The 24,322-nt window shown below is 57.3% G+C and overlaps 2 protein-coding genes across 3 annotated transcripts; one reads left to right on the top strand and one right to left on the bottom strand.

The window, feature by feature from the left end:
* The first annotated feature begins 2,536 nt into the window (after positions 1–2,536).
* On the top strand, positions 2,537–12,046 carry PMM1 (phosphomannomutase 1). The gene is made up of 9 exons (XM_021687447.1): positions 2,537–2,701; positions 5,247–5,364; positions 6,464–6,540; positions 6,665–6,756; positions 7,003–7,102; positions 10,136–10,211; positions 11,020–11,135; positions 11,514–11,598; positions 11,907–12,046. The coding sequence occupies exons 1-9, from the start codon at positions 2,615–2,617 to the stop codon at positions 11,954–11,956; spliced, it is 801 nt and encodes a 266-aa protein (XP_021543122.1). The 5' UTR covers positions 2,537–2,614; the 3' UTR covers positions 11,957–12,046.
* A 1,968-nt stretch (positions 12,047–14,014) lies between these two features.
* Positions 14,015–24,310, bottom strand: CSDC2 (cold shock domain containing C2). Of its 2 annotated transcripts, none has more exons than XM_021687727.1 (4): positions 24,155–24,310; positions 16,163–16,461; positions 14,918–15,040; positions 14,015–14,325 (listed from the first exon to the last, which is right to left on the bottom strand). In XM_021687727.1, exons 2-4 carry the CDS (start codon positions 16,336–16,338, stop codon positions 14,163–14,165), a joined length of 462 nt encoding a protein of 153 aa, XP_021543402.1. In that variant the 5' UTR covers positions 16,339–16,461; positions 24,155–24,310; the 3' UTR covers positions 14,015–14,162. The 2 variants fall into 2 exon arrangements, with proteins under 2 accessions (XP_021543402.1, XP_021543401.1); XM_021687726.1 differs by lacking the exon at positions 24,155–24,310 and adding an exon at positions 23,719–23,782.
* Between the last annotated feature and the right edge of the window lie 12 nt (positions 24,311–24,322).

Raw genomic sequence — 24,322 nt, forward strand, 5'->3', positions numbered from 1 at the left:
CTTCAGGAGCTTTGTACTATCACTCAATAAACTTTATACTATCGCTCAATAAACTTTGCTTTGCTGCCCACTACTCTTCGTCTGGTCTACCTCTTCATCCTTCAAAGCGACATTGACCAAGGACTGCGGGCACAGAAGGAAAATAAATCTTGCAACAACAATAGTACCTTCTAGAATTGCCCTGAGAATGAATGAAGATATGCGGTCAAGTGCCCAGTGTGGGGGCTAGCACACAGTCAGGGGTCAATAAATAACGGTTACTACTGATGTAGTTTTGGAATGTTGGTGAGGTCAGGAGCCAACAGCCAAGAAAGAATTCTTGAGATGTCTTTGATGCAAAAAAGTGATTTTATAAAAAGGTGATTTTATTAAAGCGCAGGGACAGGACCCATGGGCAGAAAGAGCTGCTGCACTAGGGTTGTGAGGGGTGGCTGATTATATACTTGGGAGTTGGGGTTAAGGAAAAAGGGAGGTGTCCAAAAGGACTTTCATCTGCTGAAGAGGACGTTCAGGATACTGGAGGCCTTGACATTATCAAGCTAAGGTGGTTTTTCCCTCTAGTAAAGCACTAACATGAAGATAGTTGGAAGTTTCCTGGAGGAATGTCACACATATCCCACCCAGGAAGGGGGCGGGGGTCCCGGGATGTCAGCTTGTGCTTTGTCTTCAGCTTGCCTTCTGCTCCTTCATCACTACTATCTCACTGTTCATAGTCATATCAGGTGGGAATTACATCCCCATTATATAGATGGAGAAACAGGTCAGGAAAGGTGACCTGTTCAAGTCCTTACAGTTAGCAGGGACCAAACTACAGTTTTCCTTACTCTGCGTCCCATGATCTTCCCAGGCCTCTGCAGCTACCGAGACAAAAATAAACAAACAAAGCCCAACTATCAAAAGCATGGTGCACTGAAGTGCCACTCATGGGTGTGTGGATGTGTGTCTTTGCATGACCAAAACTGCCAGAGCTGATCACAGGCATCAGGGCAAGAATGGTGGGTGCAGCAAAAATGCCCACCCAGGCATACTCTCAAGCTGAATGCTCCCCCTGGGAGCACAGAGGGAAGCAGGGGTGGGCTTGGCTCTGGCAGTATGGAAGGAAACCAAAAAAGAGAGTCTTGGAGAAGAGGAAGCTGCAGTCGATGCATTTCCAAGGGGAGAAAAACGTTAAAATTCACCATAATACCACCACCTGGAGACAGCCTGCTACTTTCCATTACAATGCTCCCTCCATGTTAAATATTCTACAACACAGATTCTACGGCTTCATGGCACTTCATCTCATAAATGGATCATAATTAATTTAACCAATCCCCAATTTTTTCCCTTATTTTCTACAAGTTAAATCGCTGGCTCAAAGGTCTGCCCATTTTTAAGACTTCTGATGTGCCAATAGCTGTTTAACCAGTAATAATATCAAACACATCTGTATAAATTCTCCTTTGGAGGAGGTCTGCTGTGTGCCAGGTACCATGTGGGCTTTTTCATTTATTATTTCTTTGCAGGTGCACAGCAACCGTACAAAGTAGGTGGTGTTCTTCCCATTTTACAGATGGAGACACAAAGCTTCAGAGAAGTGAAGTGACTTGTGCAAAGTCACATAGTGGTGGAGCTGGGAAGAAAATCTAAAACTGTCCGTAAAGTCAATGTGATGGTTAAATAGTTGTGAACAGAAGGATCCGGGAAGGTTTCTTTTTTTTTTTTTAAGATTTTATTTATTTATTTGAGAGAGAGAATGAAAGAGAGAGAGCACGAGAGGGGGGAGTGTCAGAGGGAGAGGCAGACTCCCCGCTGAGCAGGGACCCCCCCCCCCCCATGTGGGACTCCATCCCAAGACTCCAGGATCATGACCTGAGCCGAAGGCAGTCGCTTAACCAACTGAGCCACCCAGGCGCCCCCGGGAAGGTTTCTTGAAGGAGGTGGACCATGACCTGGGCCTCATGGTGTGGGCAGAATGACAGCAGGAGGAGTAAGGGTCGGCGAAGGCCATCTGGCAAAGTCTAGAGCCTGAGCAAAGGACATCAGGTGATTACTTATAAAGCTTAAGATTTGTAGGGCAAAGACATTAGCAACGAGCGGGTGAGTCATAGATGGCAGGCAGGGCGAGTCGGGGACAGCTCCGGTTCTTTGAGTCCCGCCCCCGCCCCGCCCCGCCCTGCACTGCACTGCGGGGTTTGAGGCTCCGCCCCCGTCCAGCCCCTTCTCGACCAGATGCAATCAGAATCTTCCCGCCGAGGAGCGACTCTGGCCCCGCTCCTCTCTTCCGGGTTCTATCCCTCACTTCCCGCCTGGCCCAGGCCCAGGCCCCGCCCGCGTCCGGTTTGGAACAGTCTGACCAACCCGCCGCGCTCTGCTGCGCCCTATGCCACGCCCCCTCCCCTCCTGGTGCAATCAGAATCAGCCTTCCTGAGTCAGCTCAGGCCCCGCCCCTGACCCGTCCAGGCAGTTCTTCTCCCGCCGAGATCACGCCCTGACCACGCCCCTTCTTGGTTTGGCACCCGTCGGCGGGCCGACTGGCTCCGCCCCCCCCCAGGCCCCGCCCGGTCAAGCCTCTTTCCGAAGCGGCTCCGGCGGCCGCATCCCTGGCCTCGGCGGTGCGCGCGGAGCTGCAGGTATGGCGGTCTCCGCTGAGGGCGCCCGCAGGAAGGAGCGCGTCCTCTGCCTGTTTGATGTGGACGGGACCCTCACGCCGGCTCGCCAGGTAAGGCCCCGACGTTCAGCAGCTCCCGTCGGGAGTGTCACGCGGACGCTCAGAGGCCGAAAGTGGTGACCCAGGACCGAGTGTGGGATGCAGCGGTACCCCACCCAGGGCCGCCCGCTGGGAGTGATGGGGCCCCGGTCCCCCGTGTCGCAGCCCCCGAGCGTCTGCGCCCACCTTCTGCCCCGGAGCGTCGGGGCGGGTGGGATTCTGGAGGGGGAGGAGGCTGCGAGCGGGGACCTAGCTTCCCTACCCCCACTGAGGCTTCTTCTCGCCGAAGCCTGGTCCCCGGACGCCCCCGCCTCCCCAGCCCGGGCTCCCGCCCCTAGGACGCACCTGTAGCCCGAAGCTGGCATCTGAGCCCAGGGTTCTAGACAGGGCTCGGCGCGCGCCCTGGCACCAGAGTCGCCATCTAGTGAGAGTCCGGGAGTCTTGGAGCCATACCACCCGAACTTTACAGGCCTGGGCCTAGGTCTAATTTCTCAAGCTCCTCAATCACTTTACCTCCCACCCTCAGTTATGGACGGAGGTAGGGCTTCTGTACCTTTTTGGATGAGTTTTGGGCCCTGCCCACCTGGAAGTGAGAGTCTCCGGGCCTAGTCTGGTCACTGTGAAGGTATTGTGGCCCAGGGAGGGTGGGAGTACAACTCTTCTAAAGACTTGTCACCATGTTGATCCTCCAAATTCTGCTCCACACTCGTTTTTCTAGCTTTGGATCTCACCCTAGATGAGCCCCTAGACCGATCCTCACCAGCTGGGTACATAAATAAGCAGGCCTCTTTCTTGCCAGCCTTGAGGGTATTCCACCCTCCAGTCGGGCCATAAGGAACAACTGGGATCCCCTAGAGCAGGGAGCCATAGGGCTGGGTTGCAGAGCAGAGGCTGATGGGAAGATAGGTCTTAGCCTCCCCTCTTAGGTCCTGAATGCACCCCCCCTTCCCTATCTGAGGGCCCTGGATTAAGTAGGCTCTGGGAGCACAAGGAGGAATCAAGCTCCTCTGCCTCCAGCAGCTCCCAGGGTCCCCAGGGATGGGAGAAAGATGACAGTGGAGGGAGGGTGGCAAGGTCTAAGGCACAGCCCCAACCCCTCCCTCTGACCCTTTGCTCCACTGACCCAACAGCCCGTACAAGTGTTATTGCTGTCCGCCAATTTTAGTGCCAAGCCCTATCCTTAGTGCTTTTAAAGGTTAATTTCGGGGGCCCCTGGCGGACTCAGTCGGAAGAGCATGTGACTCGATCTGGGGTTCCTAAGTTCTAGCCCCACGTGGTACAGAGATTACTAAAACAAATAAATAAATAAAAGTTAATTTTTAATTATACACATATTCATGAACACATTCTCTTGTGAAGAATGAAAACAGAGATGCTAAAGTGCCTTCTGACTACATCAGGATCCCAGGTCCAACCCCACATGACAGGTGGTTGCCTGTCATGTGACTTCCCTCCAGACCTTCCTCTAGATCTGTTTGCTCAGAACAAATACTATGCGGTTTTTGTGAGGCTTTTCTTTTCTTTTCTTTTTTTTTTTTTTGAAGGTTTTATTTATTTATTTGAGAGAAAGAGGGAGAAGCAGGGTTCTATCCCAGGACCCCGGGATCATGACCTGAGCCAAAGGCAGCTGCTTTAACCCACTGAGCCACCCAGGTGCTCCTGTTTTGTTTTGTTTTTTTTAATGAGTAGTATCATACTGCAACTTGCTTTTTTTTTTTTTTTTTAAGATTTATTTATTTTGGAGGGGCAGTGAGAGGGAGAGAGAGTCTCAAGCAGACTCTGTGCTGAGCAACTTGCTTTTGACAGTTAACAGCATGTCTTAGGGGCTCTCCCCTGTTGGAAGCACAGGCCTGCCTTACTCTGGGTGACCACAGTGTAGTATTTCAGAGCACGTATTTACCATTCTCCGGGTGACAAGCCTAGGAGTTGTTTGCAGGTGTTCACTGTGATAAACCATACCTCAGTGAACCTCCACATACACCCAGGCAAGGGAAGTAGAAATTCTGGGTGACGGAGTGCATGCATTTTAAGTTTTCTTGCCAAATTACCCTACAAAGTGGCTGCACCAATTTACACTCTCACTGGCAGAATTTGACATGGTCATTCCCTATAGGAATTGTCAGCTTTAAATAGCTGAAGGCCTGAAAACGTGGAGTGTAACTCATTAGTTTTCATTTCCTTGGGGAATCTTCATGTGATTAGTCACCAGTTAATTGCTTGTTCGTTTCCAAGCACTCTGGTCCCCCTATCTCATTTAATCTTAGCACTGACCACCTCCAACTGGTTGCTACTTTGATCCCCATTTTATAAATGGGACAATCACTAAGGCAAAGAAAGCAAAGTCAATTGCCCAGGATCAGCCTGCAACTGAGGGACTTGAGCCAGAGTTTGAATCCATTACATCTCATTTTGAGGTCTGGGTTCTAAACCTTGAGCTACCTCAGATTCAGATGGAACATGACTTCCTGGATTCTGAGCGCTGAGTGTGGGTTGAGTGAGGTCCCAGAGATGCTGACAGCCAGAAATCTTGTGCTTTCCCCACCCCCACCCCCTGCAGAAAATTGATCCTGAGGTGGCTGCCTTCCTGCAGAAGCTGCGGAGTAGGGTGCAGATCGGTGTGGTCGGTGGCTCCGACTACTCTAAGATTGCTGAGCAGCTGGGAGAGGGGGATGAAGGTAGGAGCACCCAGAGCCAGTTCCACAGTCTGGATGGGGGTGGGGGGAGTTGGGGAGGTCCCTGGACCCATGTGCCTTCAAAGACCCAGCCCCGCGTCTGTGGGGCAGAGGAGGCAGAGGGAACAGCCAGATCGCTCCCTCACTGATTCATAGTGAGCGCCGGCCATGTGCCAGGCACCGTGTCAGCTTTGGAGGAAGGGCAGGGAACAAAGCAGGCAGAATCTTGCCCTGGAGAAGTTGACATTCTCAGCTCTCTCTGCTGAGTCTCAGGTGCTCTCTTTAAAATGCGCGCAGTCAGTAATGGTTACCATTATTGAAAATGACCATGTGTTGACTTCTTTTCGTGCATCCTCACAACCACGCTTTAGGGTGGGCACAGTTACCACATTGAACAGAGAAGGATTCTGAAGTCACCCGGGAAGTTGTTTGGGCCCCAGAGCATCTGTTCTCAGCTGAGTGCCCTGTTTCAGCACAGTTGAGGCAGATCCCACCAGTTTGCAAACCAGAAACTTTACCAGACTTTTCCCTTTTCCTCACCCCCTTGTGCATTCCATCAGCAAGTCTAGAAATATCTCCCTCTGGGTCCACGTCGGCATCTCCACCGCCCTTCCATTGTCCAGGTTCCCTCCTGGCTGTGCTCCCTGAGCCTCCTCCTCATGCCCCCTCCAGCCACTTACTGTGGCAGCCAGATCTGAAAACTCCCCCATGCAGCCACCCTTGAAGAACAGTGAGGGAAGCTATAAAACAAAGCGGAAGCCCCTGGACCCTGGGGCTGTGGGAACAAGTAGAAATGTTCCCCTGCTGGGGAGTCCTGGGAGGCTTCCAGAGGAGGGAGCTGGATCTTGGAGGGGGGAGGGGAAGTGAGGGGAGGGCGGTCCAGGCAGAAGGACCTATGTAAGCAAAGGCCCAGAGGTGTGACTGGCTTGCTGGCTTGTTTGGAAAAAAAGCTGAAGGTGAAGAGCCTAGAAAAGCAGGTTTAGGATGGAACAAATGGGCTTTGAATGCCAAACCCAGGAGTGTGGGCTTTATCCCTCTACTTGGCTCTGGGTGCTTGGTCTCACACTCTTTCTTTTTTCCTGGCTTCTATGGGCCCCTGAAGTCATCGAGAAGTTTGATTATGTGTTTGCCGAGAATGGGACCGTGCAGTATAAGCATGGACGGCTGCTCTCCAAGCAGGTCAGTGCCCCCAGGGCCTCAGCCTGCAACACTTTTCCACAGTGGCACAGCCTGTGGTCCCTCTGCCCTGGGCTGGGGGAGGGCCCTGTGCCCCCGCCCTCAGAGCCCCATGTTCCTTGCCCAGACCATCCAGAACCACCTGGGGGAGGAGCTACTGCAGGACTTGATCAACTTCTGCCTCCGCTACATGGCCCTGCTCAGACTGCCCAAGAAGCGGTGAGAGCCCTCCCAGCCTTGCATCCAGGCTCCCCGCCCCCCCACCACCATCGCAAGCCTGAGGGAGGACAGGGGCGGGTCTCCTGGGCGCAACCGGCAGGGGCTGGGGCCCCGACCTCTCAGTGTGTGGATTCTTGTCCCGTGTGAAGTCCAGAGAGGCAGTGGTCCCAGACGGGGCTGGATTTGAATTCAGGGCCGTTCTTCTCTCTGGCTCCCTGCCCTCTCTCCTACCCCCGTTACCACCAGCGGAACCTTCATCGAATTCCGGAACGGCATGCTGAACATCTCGCCCATCGGCCGGAGCTGTACCCTGGAGGAGCGAATCGAGTTCTCCGAGCTGGACAAGGTGCCACCATCTGTGCAACCTTAGGCTCTAGGACCTTGGTCCCTCAGCCCCTCTGGGCCTTTGCTTTCTCATCAGCGAGATGGATGGGGGCGGGGGGGAATGGTTCTGAGTCAACGAATACCCTCTGGGTCACCCACCATGTGCCATGGTCTAGGCACTCCCGTATCTTCCCTCCATGGCTGGTTCCCTTCCCTTGGTGACCAGCATCAGCAGCCACCACTTACCTAAGCCAAGGGCATCATTTCGACCTTCCCGCCCATGTAGGGTCCAGCAGTGGACACTTGATTCAGCCTCCAGAGTGGCCTCAGATCTGTTCGCCTGTGTGCTCTCCCCCCAAAACCCCTGCCAGTCTGTTCTCCAGCGGGGCCACTGAGAACCTTTTCAAGCATGTCGGCCCCCTCCACTCCCTGCTTACAGTCCTTCCATCGCTCCCCTTGCCAGCTGGGCAATGCCCCAGCCCCTCCGCTGGTGCCCTGAGCCCTGAGGGGTCTGCCCAGCTCAGACCCACCCCTTCAGCCTTCTCTCTGTGCATCTGTTCTTAGAACATACCAGCATTTCTCTTGCCTTTGGGTATGCTGCCCCTACTAAACCTTGACTTGCATTTTGCTTGTCATCCCCACCGCCCACCCTGCTTTTTCAGGGATGGAGTAAGTCCATCCATCCAAGCCTCTTGCCACTGGCCTGTCTCTGGCCTTCTCTCCCCCTTGCTGTCTCTGCTCCAACCACATCCTCCTTGCTGATTCTAGAGATAGCAGATGGAGATAAAGATAGCTTCAGGGCTATGCCTTCCACCCCGGACTCCACTCATCCTCTCCCCCTTCCCCTCCAGCTCTGCTCAGGTGTCCCTTTCTCATTCCGTTGAACATGACACCCCTGCCCCTCCTGCTCCTCTCCTGTCCTGTTTCTCCCCAGGCAGCCATCACCACCCTCTAATACACTCTTGTCACCTACTTTTCAAATCTTGGTTACTGTCTGTCTCCCGCACTGAAGCTGTAAGCTCCTTAAGGGCCAGGATTTCTGTGGCTGTTCACTGCTGGATCCCCTGTGCGTGGCACGTGCCCAACACACAGCAAGTGCTCGAGAAATACTTTCTGAACGAATGAAATAGGTGGTGGTGTCATCCCCATTTCATGAATGAGGAAACTGAGGCTCAGAGAGGGGAAATGACTTGCCAAGGTCACATAGGGAATTGGTGATGTTTCCCTGAGTGGGTGGGACTCTGAGGGATGCTCACCAACCCCCACTCCCATTCCCACTCCATGTCCCAAGGCTTAGGGTAGGCTCTGCCCACGGGCATGGAGGCTTTTCTTTTGGGGTGGTGGAGACTGACCATTGGCAGAGAACCCCTCCCACACACATACTGAGAGGTGGCCCCTACTTAGGCCACCCAGTTTCCAATCCCAGCTCCATCTCCTGCTTGCCGAGCAGCCTGGAAAAGTGGCTTTACTATTGTGTGCCTCCGTTTGCACGTCTGTAAAGTGGGGGTGAGCATAGTTCCCATCTCGTGGGCTGTGTGACTGCGCAAGATGTAAGTCTGGCACACGCTGACCCCGCAGCTCCCAGGGTCTTCTCTTGTCTTTCTGGCTCTTGTTCGCCCCCTTCTGGTATGAGGGGAGGGCACAAGCTTCCTGATCTGTGTGACCTACACCAGCCAGGATCCCACATAAATATTTTATTCCGCTTTAGTCCTTCAGATCCCAAGGGCCAGTAGTCCCCTTCCTTAGAAGAGGACATTGAGGCCATAGACTGACTAGCTCAAGGTCACAGTGCTGGTGCTTGCTAAGGCTGGACTTGACACATGGGGCTGTCCAGTGGTCAGCCTGGTTCTCCAGAGACAGGAGGTACAGCCATCCTGGGCCGTGTGGGAACATTTATTCTGAGCCTGGGGCACCCTTAACTCTAACCCTGGGCCCACAAAGTAGCCTCTGGTGGGGACTCTGGCCTCCCTGGGGGCCCACCTCCCACCTCTGCTTTTCTAGGAGAAGGAGGGAGGTAGGGTTCATTCATTACCTCTCCATCTTCTCGCCCAGGAAATAGGCTCAGAGAAGTCAGGTGACTCGCCCATGGTCACACAGCCAGGCCTGGAACCCAGGAGGCCTGCCTTTATCTCTCAGATTGGGTCATATCTGGCCTGATAGCTCATGTCCTCCCTGGCCCACTTCAGGCCCCAAACCATTGGCCACTGCCTGCCTCTCTCCGTTCCAGTCCTACCCAACGTGGACTGACTAAAATGCAGTCCTAGGCACTCTAGTCCCATGCTTCAAAATCCTCAGTGGCTCTTGGTCCCCTAGGATGTGTCCAAGCTCCTTTCCAGACCGTCTGTGAGCTGACTGTCCCGCCAGGCTCTCACTGCTGCTTTGGGCACAGCGAGCCTGCACTGCGCGAACCTTCCATCCCCGTGGTGCTGGCCCTCCGCACAGGAGCCAAGATGCTGCCCCTCTAGGCCCTGCATGGCTGTTCTGCCTGTGGCCCCAGCAGGGCCAGGCCGGGGGTCCTTGGCCTAATAAGTGAATGTCTCCTTAGTCCGAGTCTCTAGATATGCTGCGGACTTAGAAGATCCTGCCCGAGGGCTGGGGTGCAGCAGGGGATTCCTGGCACTGCTGAGGCCCCCAGCCCCCTGCACCATGTGGTTGGTGCTGGCTGTGCCTGGCATCCTGCTGACCTCCCTCCGAGCACGCATTGCCACGTAGTAACAGGTCTCCACGTGCTCTTGGCTCCTCATGCTCGTTTCTGGTGTCTGGTTTGCTTTGTTGAGCTGGGGAGAGCCCATCCCCTCAACTTCTCCTCATGCCTCCACTCCAAGGCCTCCTTCAGATACCTCACCCACACCCCCATTGGCAGGATCCTGCCACTGAGGCTGGATGACCTTGAACAGGACACAGCCATTCCCTGAGCCTTGGTTTCCTCATCTGTAAAATGGGGGGTCACGATCTCCACCTGGAAGACTCTGAGCTCCCACCAGCTGTGTGCCCAGCACAGGGCCTGGCACAGGGCAGCCCTCTGAGCCTCAGTCTGCTCCCTCCCCTCCTGCAGAAGGAGAAGATCCGGGAGAAGTTTGTGGAAGCCCTGAAAACAGAGTTTGCCGGCAAAGGGCTGAGGTTCTCTCGAGGTACGTGCATCCACCCATCCCGTGGAGGGTCTGAGAGCCTGGCCCAGAAGCCAGCCCCGGGCCTCACTGCCCAGGCCACGGCCCTCCCCAGCGCCTTTAGAAAGCCTTCCTGCTCGGTAGTCCTCCCCACCCAGACCCAGTCCATGCCCTGCCACCCACCCAGTAGTTCAGGTCAAAAAACCAAAGCATCGCCCTCGATGTTTCTCCCTCACCCCCTTCCCCAGGGCAGTCTCCTAGCAAGCAAGTCCCAGGGCCCTGCATCCAGAATCCTTCTGGAATCTGACCACGGCTCACACCTCTGCCACCAGCAGCCTCTTCTCAGGCTCTGGCTGACTGCAACGCAGCCGTCCTCCCACCGCCTAGTGTCTAGAGGGATGCTCCCTGAAAAGCAGACCCTGCCGGACCCCAGGGCCTGCATGGCCTTGCCCCTGCCCTGCCTTCTCTGGTGCTGGGACACTCTGTGCCCTTCTCCGCCTTGGGGACTATGCTTGCTTCCCGCAGTTGCTGCTCTGGCTCGGGCCTTGGCTCAGTGTCCCCTCCCAGAGAGGTCTCCCCGGTGGTGCTGGCTGGGGCAGCTTCCCTCCCTCCGCCCCACGGCTCTGAGGTGGCCTGGCTTGCCCACTGCCTGTTCTGCCCGCCCCCCCCCCCCGGGACCATAGCTCTCAGTGAGGAGCCTGAGGCTCCCATGCCCTGTGCCTGGCTCTGCGTAGGCACTCAAGGTCGTTGAATGAATGAATAAATGCAGGATCTTGCCCAAGTTCATCCCATGGGCCACCCCTGTGCTCGCCTTGTCTGCCACCCCCTGCAGGCGGCATGATCAGCTTTGACGTCTTCCCTGAGGGCTGGGACAAGCGTTACTGCCTGGACAGCCTGGACCAGGACAGCTTCGACACCATTCACTTCTTTGGGAACGAGACCAGCCCCGTGAGTGTGGCTCAGCCCAGGTGTTTTCCACCCCATATCACCCCCAGGTCAAGGCCAGGACACAGGGCGACAGAACTGTCCCCGGGGAGACTCCCAGAGACCAGCCAGTCTTCCTCAGCCCCATTACACAGATTGGAAGGCTAGGGCTGAGAACTGGCTGGACGCTTGTCCCATGTCACACAGCAAGTCAGGGCAGACCTGGTGAAGGCTGAGAAGGTGGGGGTCTGGGTAGCTCTGAGGGGGCAGGAGGAGAGGCAGCTTTGCAGGGGCCAATGTGGGGAGGGGGCCCCATGGCAGGGCACGTGCTGGGCCTTAGCCCAGGGAACCTCCTCCAGGCACCACATGTATGTGCATCTTCCTGCCCTTCCTTGTGTGCAGGGTGGGAATGACTTCGAGATCTACGCTGACCCCCGGACCGTCGGCCACAGCGTGATCTCTCCGCAGGATACAGTACAGCGATGCCGTGAGATTTTTTTCCCAGAGACAGCCCATGAGGCGTGACCAGGGCCCACACCCGCTCCTAGGGACTTCTAGAGAGCTCCACCCAGGCCTAAAGAGAGCCCCTGGCCCTGGTGTTGGGTGGGATGCCAGGGCCCCTCCTCCTCCGGCTCAGGATGCCTACCTCCTATTACCTGCTGCAAGGCCCACCTTGATGGGGCCAGGGTCCGCGTGGACAACCGTCCCCAGCCGGTCAGCTCCTGGGGGGCCGGCTCCGCCCTCCACCCCGACAGCCCTGGCTACAGCTGCTGCTTGTACTTGTAAACAGAACAGATTTCCGTCTACGCCGGGAGGAGGACTGTGCTAGTCTTGGTACGAGATAGAGCCCGCTCTGCTTGCCTGTCCCAGGCAGGGCGCAGAGCACCAGGGAAGGTGCGTATTTGCCAGAACTTTCTCTCACAAACATTAAAGTTCCTGGAACGAGGAATGGTGTCCGCTCTGACTGGATAATTGGCCCCAATCACAGATGACATTACAGCCACCACTTTGCAGGTGAGGGAGCCTAGAGGCAGAGTGGGCGGGGACTCCCCTCACCCCCTGCCTGGTCACACAGGACGTCTTTGATCCACTTGAGGAGAGTGGGCCACTGAAGCCCTAAACAAGGGTTAAGTTGGGGGTACCCTCCCCAAGCGCCTCCCCCAGGACCCAGACAGACAGAGGCGGCTCTGGGCCAGGCTGAGTCACAGTTGAGGGTTTATTGCCAGTGTTAGGAAGGATGGAGGGTTGGTGGTGGTGGTCGGGGCGGGGGCAGGGGGAGTCCAGGCGGCTGGGGGTCTTGGGAGGATTTCTGACTCGACACTGCGGGGCTATGGGTTTGGAGGGGCACTGCCGCCCCTCTGCCTCCCAGACAGCCCTGGGGCTGATGCCACATCCTGTCTACTGGCTAGTGCCTAAAAACGGGGGGTGGGGGGTCTGCTCACAGGAGGGAGTCTTGGGGGACTCCCAGGAGTTAACCTGCACCAATAAACCTTCCACCAAGGAAGCCAGGGAGTCCTTGTTCCTCTGGGGCAAGTCCTCAGGCCTTGTCGGGGCAGCTCCAGCTCAGACTGGGGTGTCAGGCTGGGCCATTCTGTTTCTCAGCAGCTCTGACCCCCTCCCAGCCTGGTAGAGCCTGGGGGTGGGGTGCACGTACCCCAGCTGATCTCTACTCCTCAGGCCTCGGGGTACTTGCAGTACTGGGGATCCTTCTAAACAGATAACCCTCATCCTGGGCATTTGAGCCCCTGTTTTACTCACAGACCCCATCTCACAAGGCTCACTGTCCCTGGCAGGCTTTCCCTCGATCCCCATTTCTTGTCGCATCAAATGTGTTTTCTAGGAAGGGGTATGGTGGTGATGGGGGCACTGAGGCAAAGCCTCTCCTTTCTGGCCTCCCAGGCCAGACCAGCCCCCCACCTGAGAGTGAATGCACACAAACACACACACACACACACACACACACACACACCTTAAGGGACTCAACGCATGAGATAGGGACCACACACCTCAGCCACTGGCCTAGTGGGGGCCAGCAGTAGTGCTTTGGGGAGGGGGTCCAGCAAGGGGCTACAGGGCTCGTGGTCTCGGGCTGAGGGCCATCCTGTGGGTGCCCAGGCCTGGCCCTGCCTGAGGGGACGTGCGTCTGCCTCGCCAGGTCCTCGGCAGCCTTATCTGGGCATGGGCAGAGCGTCAGCGGACTTTGTGGGTCAGGGTGAAGGGGATGGCCCCATCCAAGCGGGGGGAGATGTGCCCCCACCCCTCCACAGATCTGCGTCTCGGAGAGTGGTGGCAGCGTGGCTCAGCGCAGCCCAGGGGAGGGGACACAGCCTTGAGCTCACAGAGCCATTGCCAGGCCCAGGAGGAGGAGGGACCGAGACCCCAAAACCACCTTCTGCCCTCAGTTCCTTCTTGCCTGCCTCTCGGGAATGCTGAGAGGAGAGAGCAGATGGAAGGAAGGGAAGCTGGGCCCGTGGCAGTGAGGAAGGGTCTGTCCTACTCCGAGGGTTGCCCTCTTCCCCTGCCAGAGGCTGGGAGGCTCCCCCAGAGCTCTCGCTGGCCAGGCTTCTGTGGGAAGGGGTCCAGGCCACCGTGGGAGACCCCAGCCCAGGGTGGGAGGTGTAAGTAGCACAAGCAGAATCTGGCCCTGGGCTGGGCCTGGGGCAGAGGCAAGGGGAACCCGCTTGCACGGGGAGGGGCCCACTGGTGCCCCCTGCCTCCCAGTCCCAGGCCCGACGCAGGCCCTCAGGGGCTCAGTGGACAGGAGGGCGGGAGGGTCCTGTGCGGATGTGGCAGGGAGGGGAAGGAGAGAGCGGACAACCAGAAGGCAGGCCTGGGGGCCTCACCTTTGGTCCAGCTCACACAACAGTCACGGGTCACGCGGGGTGGATGGAGGCACGTGCTCACGGCCACAAGCACAGACAGACAGACGTGCACGCTGAGGCCGCCCAGGGGCCCCGGCCAGCCAGTGCAGCGGGGCCTAGAGCCCGCCACTGCCCATCCACCCTGTGTGGCTCCCCACCCGCCCAGCAGCTGACACGTGAGCCCCCCAGCCTAGGAGCCCACGACCTGGCCGGACCACGTCTCGTGGGGAGTATGTGGGGCCAACTGGGTGAGCACCACCTCCACAGCCTGGAACTTCTGGTTCTTGGGTGGGATGGGGCACATCTTGTAGGTCACCTCGTCGCCTTCCACGGGCACGTACTCCCCCTCGATGCTGGTGGGCGGGAGAGGGGCGTCAGCCCAGCAGCAGGCCCCACTCCCAGACACCCACTGCGGGCTGGCCTGAGGCCTGCCTCCCCTCCCTTCTCAGAGCTTCAGCTCGAATCTGTAAAACGGGAACCCGAAAAGGTCCCTCCCTGGCTGTGCTGTTTGGGGATTGAGCCATGAAAGGCAAGGGAGGTCCGGAGGCCTAGAGAAGCTCAGTGCCCACCCCCCCTCAGGTCTTGCCTGGCATCAGGGTTGGGGGCCAGGCCTAGATCATCTCTCCCATGTCTGCCTACCCTCCAGGCCAAAAGACCCAGGGGCTGGCCCAGTCCTCTCAGTTCCCGTGATTCAGGATCCCAGGGCTCAGCCAGTGGTTCCCGGGGCTTCCACGGCCTGGGTGTCCCCTCCCCACCTGGCTCCAGCCCTTCTCCTCCTCATGCCCCCCCACCACGCACCCGCAGCCCCTGCGACAGGAGGAGAAAGATGCCAGGGACCCAGACTTCAGCCAGCCAGGGGAGAGGCCTGGAGAGGCATTTCTTGAGGCCCTGCAGGGACCCCGCAGCAGGGGCCCAGCCAGGAATAGGGAGTCGGGAGGGACTCACTCAGACACGTGCACAAAGATGTCCTCGGATCCATTCTCAGGGGTGATGAAGCCATGGCCCTGTGAGCGTGAGAACTGCTTACAGACGCCCTTGAACACGGGGCCAGCCGAGGCACGGGCTGTCCTGAGGTTAGAGTAGGGGGATAAGAGCAGTGACCTGGGGCCTCCCCTCCCTGGACTCCCACAGCCCCCCTGGGCCCTGCCTGCCTGCAGAGCCTGTCCCAGCGCTGAAACTGCACACAGTAATGCTCTCTTGTGGTCCCACTGGACAATAAGGAGACTGAGGCCCAGAGAGGGGAACTGGCTCCCCGAGGGTGCACAGCAAGCGGGCCTCCTAACTCCCAGCCAGTGCCCCTCTCTGTGCACAGGACCCTTTCCTCCTGAGACGATTCAGGTTTACATGGGCTCCTGTTGTAAGATTCCTGAGGGAAGAATGCTCAGCCTAAACTCGAATATCTCTCAAAATGGGGAGCTCACTACCTCTCGAGGTCACAGTATCCTATTCACTTATGTGTCTCTTATCCACTCATTCATCATTTATTAAGCATCTGCTCTGTGCCTGGCCTTGGGTTGGACACAGGGGACAATTAGTGCTTGCCATCCAAAACCTCTCCTTTAGGGACACTGGGCTGGCTCAGTCGGTGGAGCGTGCGACTCTTGATCTTGGGGTTGTGAGTTCAAGCCCCATGTTGGGCATAGGGCTTACTTAAAACAAGAACAAAAATCTCTCCTTTGGCCAAGGCAAGTCAGTCTCCCTTGTGATTTCTCCAAGTCGTCCCCCCCATGTGACCCCAGCCAGTGACCTACACCAGAGGCCCAAGCCTGGTCTCTGTCTAGCCCGCCCACCCCTCACCAGAGGTCAGTCCTTTGCTTCCGTTTTGGTCCAGGCTGACGCATGTACCTGGAACACCCAGCGTCCTTCTTCATCTACCACATCTTCCACACCCACTAGGACCTCATCCTCCCTGACGCCTGATGCTGTGACCTCTCCCCCAACCCTGGGTGGAGGTGAATGGTGGACAAATTCCTCCTGGATTATAGGCAGTTTATGGGTGGCGACTGTCTTATTCATCACTGGGTCCCCCGGTCAGGTGCTCAATAAATCTTAGTGGAGTGAAGAATGAATGAATGAACCCAGAAGTTACTGGAAGGTCCATACACAGCTCCTCTGTCCTTGAGTGAGGACAACAGGGGTTAGACAAGGACAGGGACAGGGCTGGAGCCTGGGCGAGGGGCAGGTACTCACGCTGAATACGTCCTGGTCCGTTTGGTGGGCAGAGGACTGGGCAGGTCCCGGGACGAGACGCCGCCTCGCTCCCACACCCTGCTGCCCTCCCGGTGGAAGGGGAAGGTGGGCCAGACGGGAGACTTGGGGGAGTGGAGCGGGGGAACTACTGGGGGCGACGTGGGCTCTGAAGTCATGGCGGGTCCAGCAAGAGAGCCCGGTGGGCTCTCGGGCACAGGGGCCGGCGAAGAGCTCGGGCGTCCTTGCGGGCAGGGCCCGGCCTGGCCCTGCTCGGCAGCCGCGCCAGCCACAGGCTCCGTCTGGAATGGGAAGAAAGAGGCACAGTTGGGTGTGGGCCAGGTTGAGCGGCTTCTGGACACCAGGCCCAAGTCTGGAGGGCTGGGCCTGCTCGCCAGTCCTCGCAGAGTGACTTCAGGCCGCTCACGGCCCCCCCCCCGACTCGGGGTCCTCCCCAGAAAGACAGAACAGTCCTATATCCTTGCTCTGGACTGAACTGTTCCCCCCAAAATTCATATCTGGAAGTCTTAACCCCCCAAGGTGGTGGTATTTGGAGATGGGGCCTCTGGGGAGTCGTTAGGTGTAGGTGAGGTGGGGGGGCGGCCATGGCGGGATTAGTGCCCTCGGAAGAAGAGACCCAGAGAGCTTGCTTCCTCTCTGCCATCTGGGGACACAGCGAAATGGGGGTGGTCTACCAAATAGGAAGAGGGCTCTCACTAGAACCAGACCAAGCTAAAACTAACTTCAAAGTCCTTCCAGCTTGAAGCTCAATTCTCTAACTCCAGGGGCCGGGGAGGTGGGATGGGGCAAGTGGCCAGTGACAGTCTGGAACACAGTTTGGCACAAGTGTGAGCAGCTTCACAACCACACACCTGGGCTCGAATCTCAGCTTTGTCGCTGTACCTTGGGGACTTCAACAGTTCCAACATGGCGGGTGGGAGTGCAGCCTCTGGACCCAGGTGACCTGGGTTTCAATCCTGCCTCCTGCACCTAACTGGCTGTGCAGCCTTGGTCAACGCTCTTAACCTTTGACTCAGTTTCCTGCTCTGTAAAATGGGGATAGTGCTGGTTCTCACTTCACGGAGAGGTTGCTGTCGGGATTCAATGACCCTCTCCGTGCCAGGGCGTGGTAAGCCCTTGGGAACGTTGGTGAGTTTGCCTTAGCCCTATTTTCCTCTGCTCTGAAATGGGGTTGGGGATACTTACCATGCCAGGTGGCTGAGGAGTCACTGATGGAGTGTGTGATAGCTTCTGGCAACTCAGAGATACCCAATGAATTGCTATCATCTATGCTCATGGATAGAAATTCCCTCATCACCTGCTCAGTGCCTGGATGACCTTGAAAAAATTCATCCTGTGTTTTCCTCTACTGAGGAAGAGAACATAGTCCTCTCCCCACAAGGGTTGGGAAGTCTCGGGCCCTAAGAGACACTGCCGTGGAACCCTGCGGAGGACAGCTCAGAGTACTAAGCCAGGCTGTGGACGGAGCCTGGGCCCACAGTAGGGCCAGGCAGGACACCTGGACCAGGAGCACTCCAGCTCCGCCCTGTACTAGCTGCCAACCTTGGGGAGTAGTTCCACGGGCCTTGGTCTCCTCATCTGTATAACGGAGCTGATAAACCCTGCCTCGATCCCTCACAGGCTACGGTGAGGCTTGGCTAAGCCTGGGGAGATAAAGAAGCTCTCATAATCCACAGTCACGTAGGAGTGAGGATGACAGGGTTCTCCACCTCCTCACCCCCGTGTTTCACCACCTCAACCCCTCATCCAAAGACCCTAGTGCCAGAGGTAAATCCCTGAGCCTCAACCCTATTTCTGGCCTCCATCTTGTGCCCCAGTCCCAGCCTAGAATTTTCAGGGCAGACTTGCCCCGAAACACAGTGTGGCAAGGGCTGGGAGAGCCTCGGAGTCACACCATCCAACAGTGGGGCAGGTCTCCTGGCCGCCATTCAAGGTCACACAGCAAGTGGGATTTTTCTGGGTCAGGCTGATGAGCCAGCTCTGCCATCCCTGGGGGCGGAGAGGCAGCCTTCCTCCTCCCCAGCATCCTGTGCCTCAACATCCCTCTCCATCCAGGAGAGCTGCCGGGGAGTGAGAATGGCCTCTCATGGCCCTTCACAGCTCCTCACAGCCCCCGCAAGCTGACGTGAGGTTTTCTTTCTGAGCCTGCTCCAGGAGTCAAGGCCGGTTTGGCCTTTTTATTCCCATTTTTAGAGAGAGGAAAACGCGATCACACAAGAACTTGGACTTGAACGTTCACAGCAGCGTAATTCACAATAGGCCCAAAGTGGAAACAACCCAGATGTCCATCAACAGAGGAGTGGACCAACAAACCGCGGTCTAGCCACAGAGTGGAATATGACTCAGCCATAAAGAGGAATGCAGTCCTGAGCCCTGACATCGCCACTGCACAGATGAGCCTGGAGACCATTACGCCGAGTGGAAGAAGCCAGCCAGTCACAAAAGAGCACACTGCGTGATGCTATTCCCGTGAAATGTCCAGAAGGGACAAGTCCACAGAGACGAAAAGGACATCCGTGGTTGCCAGGAGTTGGGGGGGGAAGGGATGATGGGGAGTAAATTCTAATGGGTGCAGAGTTTCTTTCCGGGGTGATGAAAAGGTCCTGAAGTTGACCGTGGCCTTGTCGCACAATTCTGTGAGTATTCTGAAAACCCCCGACTCGTCCACCTTAAACAGTTGAATCATATGGTGTGTGAGCTATATCGCCATAAAGCTGTTATCAAAAAGGAAAACAGGCAGCAAAGCTACCCAAGATGTCAGGGCCAGGAAAGCAAGAGACGTCAGGCCCCTCGGCGCGTGTCTGGGCGTCCCCACCCCACCTGGGCAGGGGTGGCAGGTGGACAGAGGCTCTGCTTCCTTCGGTCCTGGCCTGCCCACTGCACAGTTTTCCCAGAGCTGGTATTGTGCTTGGCGGTGACAGCCAGTGCTGGGCGGTCGTGGGGAGGAGGGGCAGAGGCAGCCCACAGCCGTTACCAGGGAGACGCAGCTGTGCCGGGCCCTGCTCTGGCCTCCCGGCCTCCTCGCCTCCTGGCCTCCCGACCCAAGGCCTCTTGCGGGGAAGGCGGACAGATGCATTGATTGATTACCCAGGGTTAGAGTTGAGGGCAGCAGCCCCCTTCCTTCCCCTCCCCAAAATAAGTTCCCCATAACGGACCAGGCAGCAGAAGGGAGGAGGATGGAATAAGGGCAGTGATGGGCCTTCATGCCCTCCAGCCCCGCAGGACTGGCTGCTCTGGGCTCCTTCACCCCCACCCACCCCGCCAGCTTCCTTCGAGAAGCCCACAGTTAGCCTTAGAGCAGGAGTTAGGGCTGGGGGCGCAGACAAGGCAGCCTCCGCAGGGCAGAGAGCGCTGCTCTGGGATCTCCCCCACCTCCCTCCTCTTCTGGAAAATGGGGAGTGCAAGAGCGCGTCCCCCAGAGCTCCTGGGAGGATGAAATGGGACAGAATGCTGGAAGAACAGCAGGTGCTGGGTGAGGGGTTGGCCCTCCCGGACCGGGCTGCTAAATTGGGCTGAGGGGGAAGAGGGAGTGGGCGGAAGGAGAGCCCCAGCTGGCCCGAGCCAAGCCCACCCCCAGTCTCCTCTTTCCTCTTTCCCCAAGGACTTGCCCACCCACTAGGTCCCTGCCCAGCCCCCTCCCTTTTTAATTCCTGCAGCCCCCGCTTCAGCAGCTGCTGTTATGCCTACATTTTGCAGATGAGGACACTGAGGCTCAGAGAGACTAAGTCATTCACTCAAGGCCACACAGCAATTAATGTCTGATCCAGGACTCAAGAACCAAGATAATCTGACTCTGGAGCCCTGGGTTCAGGCCCTGCATTGCCACTGACTTGCTGTGCGAACTTGGACAGTCTTCCCCTCTCTGGGCCCTGCCAGAACCCTGGGAGAAGAGAACAAGGGGATGCAGGGCAAGCCTCTGGTTCAGGCCCTCTTCCCAGAGTGTTGCTGCAGAAAGGGACAAGTAAAGATGGGCTTTTATTGTCTGAATGCTGTACCCGGCGCAAAAGTCTTTACAGAGGTTACTCTCCATTTTGAAATCTCCCAGTTGCCCTGAAAGTTTGGAATTCCCCTGGTTTCTATTTTACAGATAAGGAAACTGAGGCTCAGGGAGGTGAAGTGACTCACCCAAGGTCACACAGCAGGTGAGTGACAAGAGCCCAGATCCATCTGAAGGCAAATGGTGGGTGCTCTTCTCGTGAGGATAAATTCTGCTCCTGGTTCAGCCAAAACACGGCTGGAGTTTTTACCAAAAGAACTTTCCCTGAGAGACTAAAGGGGAAAATAAACTCCTCCAAAAGCAGAGAAACAGATGAGTGTGTAGGACGTTTGTTTCGATTCAGAGTAAAGCCCAGCCTCCAAGGGACTCGGTCCGACTGTCAGGGAGCACCTGTTGCCCAGAACGATGCCCTTCAGAGCTGGCCGCCGGGGGTTCAAGGACAGGCCGGGACCATTTCTGGCTTGGGCTGGAACCCTGACTCGACAGTGACCCTCCCTTTCTGAGCCTCAGTTTCCTTATGTGTCAGATAGGGCTAATAGCACCTGTCCCGCGTGTGGGAGGCGCTGAGGAGCCGCTGTATGGACAGTCCACCTGTGAGGGCGCATCTCCCTGCCCACGCCGTCTGGCTCTGACCCTCCCGGCCAAGTTTGTCTTCATTTCCCTGTGTGAGGGCCAAACCCTGGCAATTCTGCGGACTGAAGGACCAGGGGAGGTAAAACCAGAACATCAGGACTGTTCAGAGGTAACCTGAGGTGAGGCCGGGATACAGCGTGACTCAGCCCTGTCAGCAGGTGACCATCATCCTGGTGCTGGGCCTCCTCCAATTCTCAGGTACCCCAAAAAGAATGGGGCAGGAAATGGCTGTCAGAGTCCTCTCTTGACCATGCGAATCCGTCTTGTTCGGGGCAGAGTAGGGAAAGCAAGCTGGCTCAACGCCCCCAGTGCTGTGTGATCTGGGGCAAGCCCTCAACCCTCTTTGGGCCTCACTCCTCGAACCATCACTGGTCCAGACGCCTACTGAAGGTCAGTCCGACTGTCCTCTGAGGTTGTCAAAAGCACACACGTAACTGAAAGGAAGCTGAATGCCAGGCATTGGGACAACAGGCCCGAGAGGAGACAGCCCCACCCTCCAGTGGGAGGACCAGACTGACCAGAGCACAGCATAGCATAGAGTGACAAGAGACACAGCTATCGTGTATTGATTGTTAGCCACGTGCCAGTGTTCTGCCAAGTCCCTGGCCCCATTTCCTTAGGCGGTCCCCACAACACCCCTACGTGACAATGATCGTTATTATCCCCATTCTTCAGAAGAGTAAACTGAGGCCCAGAGAGGGAAAGAGGCTTCCTGGGTTCACACAGCTGGTCAGGAGCGGTGCTTTCTGCACCGGAGATGTTGTGGGGGGCGGTAGGTTACAGAAAGGCCTCTGGGAGGCGGGAGGAAAGCTCCCTGATATCTCCTGCCCTCCCCTGGAGAAGGAAGAACAGGGGCGTGGAAGAACTGGGGAGTCAGGGCTTGGGGTTCTATTTCTGGCTTTGTGCTGACTCAGACTATGACCTTGGGTGAATCACTTGCCAACTCTGGCAAGCCTAAAAACAACTCCCCCAATAAAAATGTCCCAGCCCCGAACCCCCAGTGTGGAGGCACAGCGGGGGGAGGAGAGGATATGGTGACTTAAAAAGGGGAAGGCCATGGGGCACAGGATGGTGCTGGGAGGGCTTTCTGAACATTGGGGTCTTATCTACGGTGGGTGGCCCTGGGAGCCTGAGGAAACAGCCTCAGGACCACCAGCCAGAAGCTGGCACTTCCCCAGTGCCTCTCCTCCCCCAGCCACCTAGACAGTCCTTAAAATACATCAGTGCAAGAGCTGCTCCAGCAGCTGGAGGTGACCTAATTAAACCTGGTTCTTCCCCCTCCGGCAGCGTGCGCGTGTGTGTGCACGTGCGTGTGTATGGGGGTGAGGGGCTGCCCCAGCCAATATTTGAGCTTCATGGAGACCTTTTCACTCTCCTTGTCACATGCTCCTACTGCCCTGGGGCATGTGACAAGGCCTTTGGGCTTCCTTGGCATCAGTGAGGGTGAAGGTGCCAGGATGGGCTCCTCAAGGGCCAGGCTCACATCCCATCTCTGCCAGGCTGTGTGACCCTGAGCAAGTCACTTCCCACTCTGAGTCCCCCCAGAGAGAGGAAAGGATTGGTCAAAGTCACACTTAGAGTAGCTGAACTCAAATCAGTGTGACCCCAAAGCCCAGAGCTTTCCAGCGTGCCAGCCGCCACCCCAGTGACCATCATTCCACCGGCTTTGGAGCAGGGGAGAAGCCCCCCACTACTTTCTGCTCCCTACCTTGCTGCTCTGCGTGGACACGGGTCCCAACTGCCCCAAGCCCCCGGACTTGGCTGTGCTGGTTGTGACCAGTAGACGTGAGCAGCTCAGCCAAGCCCGGAGCGCCCTCTGCTGGTGCCAATCTTGGGGACCTGCTTCCAGAACAACCAGCCTATGAGTGTCCCCTCCCCACAGGCTAGCTGTGTAGGACCCCCTATTCCTCCCTCGAGAGCCCCTCCATGGCCAGCGGGCATCTGTGAACATTGCCAGGCCTGAGAGGGGACTCTGTGGCCCATACTGTCCCTCGGCCTTTTCCAGGCCCCTGTGCGGCCAGTTCCTGCTTAGACCTTTTTCTTGGAGTGGAGGGCAGACAGACCCAGGGGGAGGGACAGATATGGGAAATCGATGTTAGAAAGGACTTCAAGGAAATGGTGAGGGTAGGCGGAGGGAGTCTGGGTGAAGGAAATATCCAGAATTTGGAGGGCCCAGAGGCCTCTGGAATGGAGTCAGTTTTGGGGACAAAAACTGGCTCCCCATCCTCCAGGGGGCCGGAGACTGCCCCTCCCCATCGAGAGGCCTCTTCTGGAGCACATCCAGGTGGGCACGGTGCCAGACCCTCAGAGAGGTTGCCCACCCTCCACCCGGGCGCACTTCCTCCTCCCCTCCCCCAGCCCCAGCGGATGCAGCAGTTCACACTCTGTATTTATTATTGTTCTCACTCAGAGTCCCTCCCCTCTCCCTGGGAAGAGGCTGCAGGCTGGCAGCTTGGCAGGAACCTGCTGTCTCCCTTTCGGGGGCCAGCATCACCCCTTATCTCTGCCTGGACTCCTTGTGCCCGGGGAAGGCCCCTCAAGGACTTGGGGCTAGCCCAGGCTGCCCCGAGTCCCTGCATCCCTGCATCCTGCAGCTGGGGGCCAGCAGCCTAGCCCGCCCCTGTCCCCGGGGCTGCACCCTGGCAAGGGGGGAGGTCAGAGCGAGACCAGCAAGCAGGGGAGAGGAGTGGCCTCAGGAGAGGCAAGAGCTCTGGGTAGGGGTGGCTCTGAGGTGAAGATAATTACATGGAGCCACCACTCCAAGCCAATTAACACAATTATCCCCATCGCGTTGGGGACGAAATAGAGTCAGGACAAGACAGCTGCTCCAGGTCCAACTATCTGCCTGCCCTAGATGGTCCCTCCCCAGCCCCAGCCCCAGCCCCAAATTCCAGGGGGACAGACCCACATGCTCCCTGCTGCATTCTCCTTTTGGCATCTGGTAGGAGCACGATTATTCATTCCCCAGTCATTTCTCTTCCCCTGGTTCCCAGACAGGAGGCTGGGGCTTGGCAGGTGTCTGCTATTCTCTGCCTCTTGAGCCAGACACAAGTCCCAGACACACACACACACACACACACACACATACACACACGCTCTCACAGGGAGCCACACGGCCTCAGCTTCCCTTGGGGGCCAGGAGGAGGGACGGAGGGAGGGAGGGAGGGGAGGAGGGAGGACAGGGTGGGCTCATCCACATTCCCTCCTACACCCCCCTCTGTAAACTGAACGGGGCTGGGCCAGCCCCAGGGGAGGGACCCACCTTCCCAGCCCCGCGGCGTCCTACCTCCCTGCTTTGCCCCTGCCCAGCTGCTGTGCCCTCGCCGCCCCGTCCTGACCCTTACCTCTCCCTGGCTGCCGAGGTCCAGGCACTGGCTCCTGCGGCCGCCTTCAGCACTCCGCCTCTATCCTGCTCGGAGCTGGCCAGCAGGGGATGGTCTGAAGGATGTGTTGTGGGTATGACTCGTGTGTGTGTGTGTGTGTGTGTGTGTGTGTGTGTGTGTGTGTGTGTG

The sequence above is a fragment of the Neomonachus schauinslandi genome, chromosome 5 (assembly GCF_002201575.2).
Source record: "Neomonachus schauinslandi chromosome 5, ASM220157v2, whole genome shotgun sequence".
NCBI lineage: Eukaryota > Metazoa > Chordata > Mammalia > Carnivora > Phocidae > Neomonachus > Neomonachus schauinslandi.

Bases quoted from the DNA above. Each gene is read 5' to 3' on its own strand.
- CSDC2 (XM_021687726.1), bottom strand. From the start codon at position 23,748: ATGCCAAAAGGAGAATGCAGCAGGGAGCAT. The intron at 16,462-23,718 runs GTGGGTCTGTCC...TTCCCATTCCAG, and splicing joins GAGAATGCAGCAGGGAGCAT to ACGGAGCCTGTGGCTGGCGC. The intron at 14,326-14,917 runs GTGAGTCCCTCC...CCCGCCCACCAG, and splicing joins ATCTTTGTGCACGTGTCTGA to CATCGAGGGGGAGTACGTGC.
- PMM1 (XM_021687447.1), top strand. From the start codon at position 2,615: ATGGCGGTCTCCGCTGAGGGCGCCCGCAGGAAGGAGCGCGTCCTCTGC. The intron at 11,136-11,513 runs GTGAGTGTGGCT...CCTTGTGTGCAG, and splicing joins TTGGGAACGAGACCAGCCCC to GGTGGGAATGACTTCGAGAT. The intron at 11,599-11,906 runs GTGAGATTTTTT...TAAACAGAACAG, and splicing joins GGATACAGTACAGCGATGCC to ATTTCCGTCTACGCCGGGAG.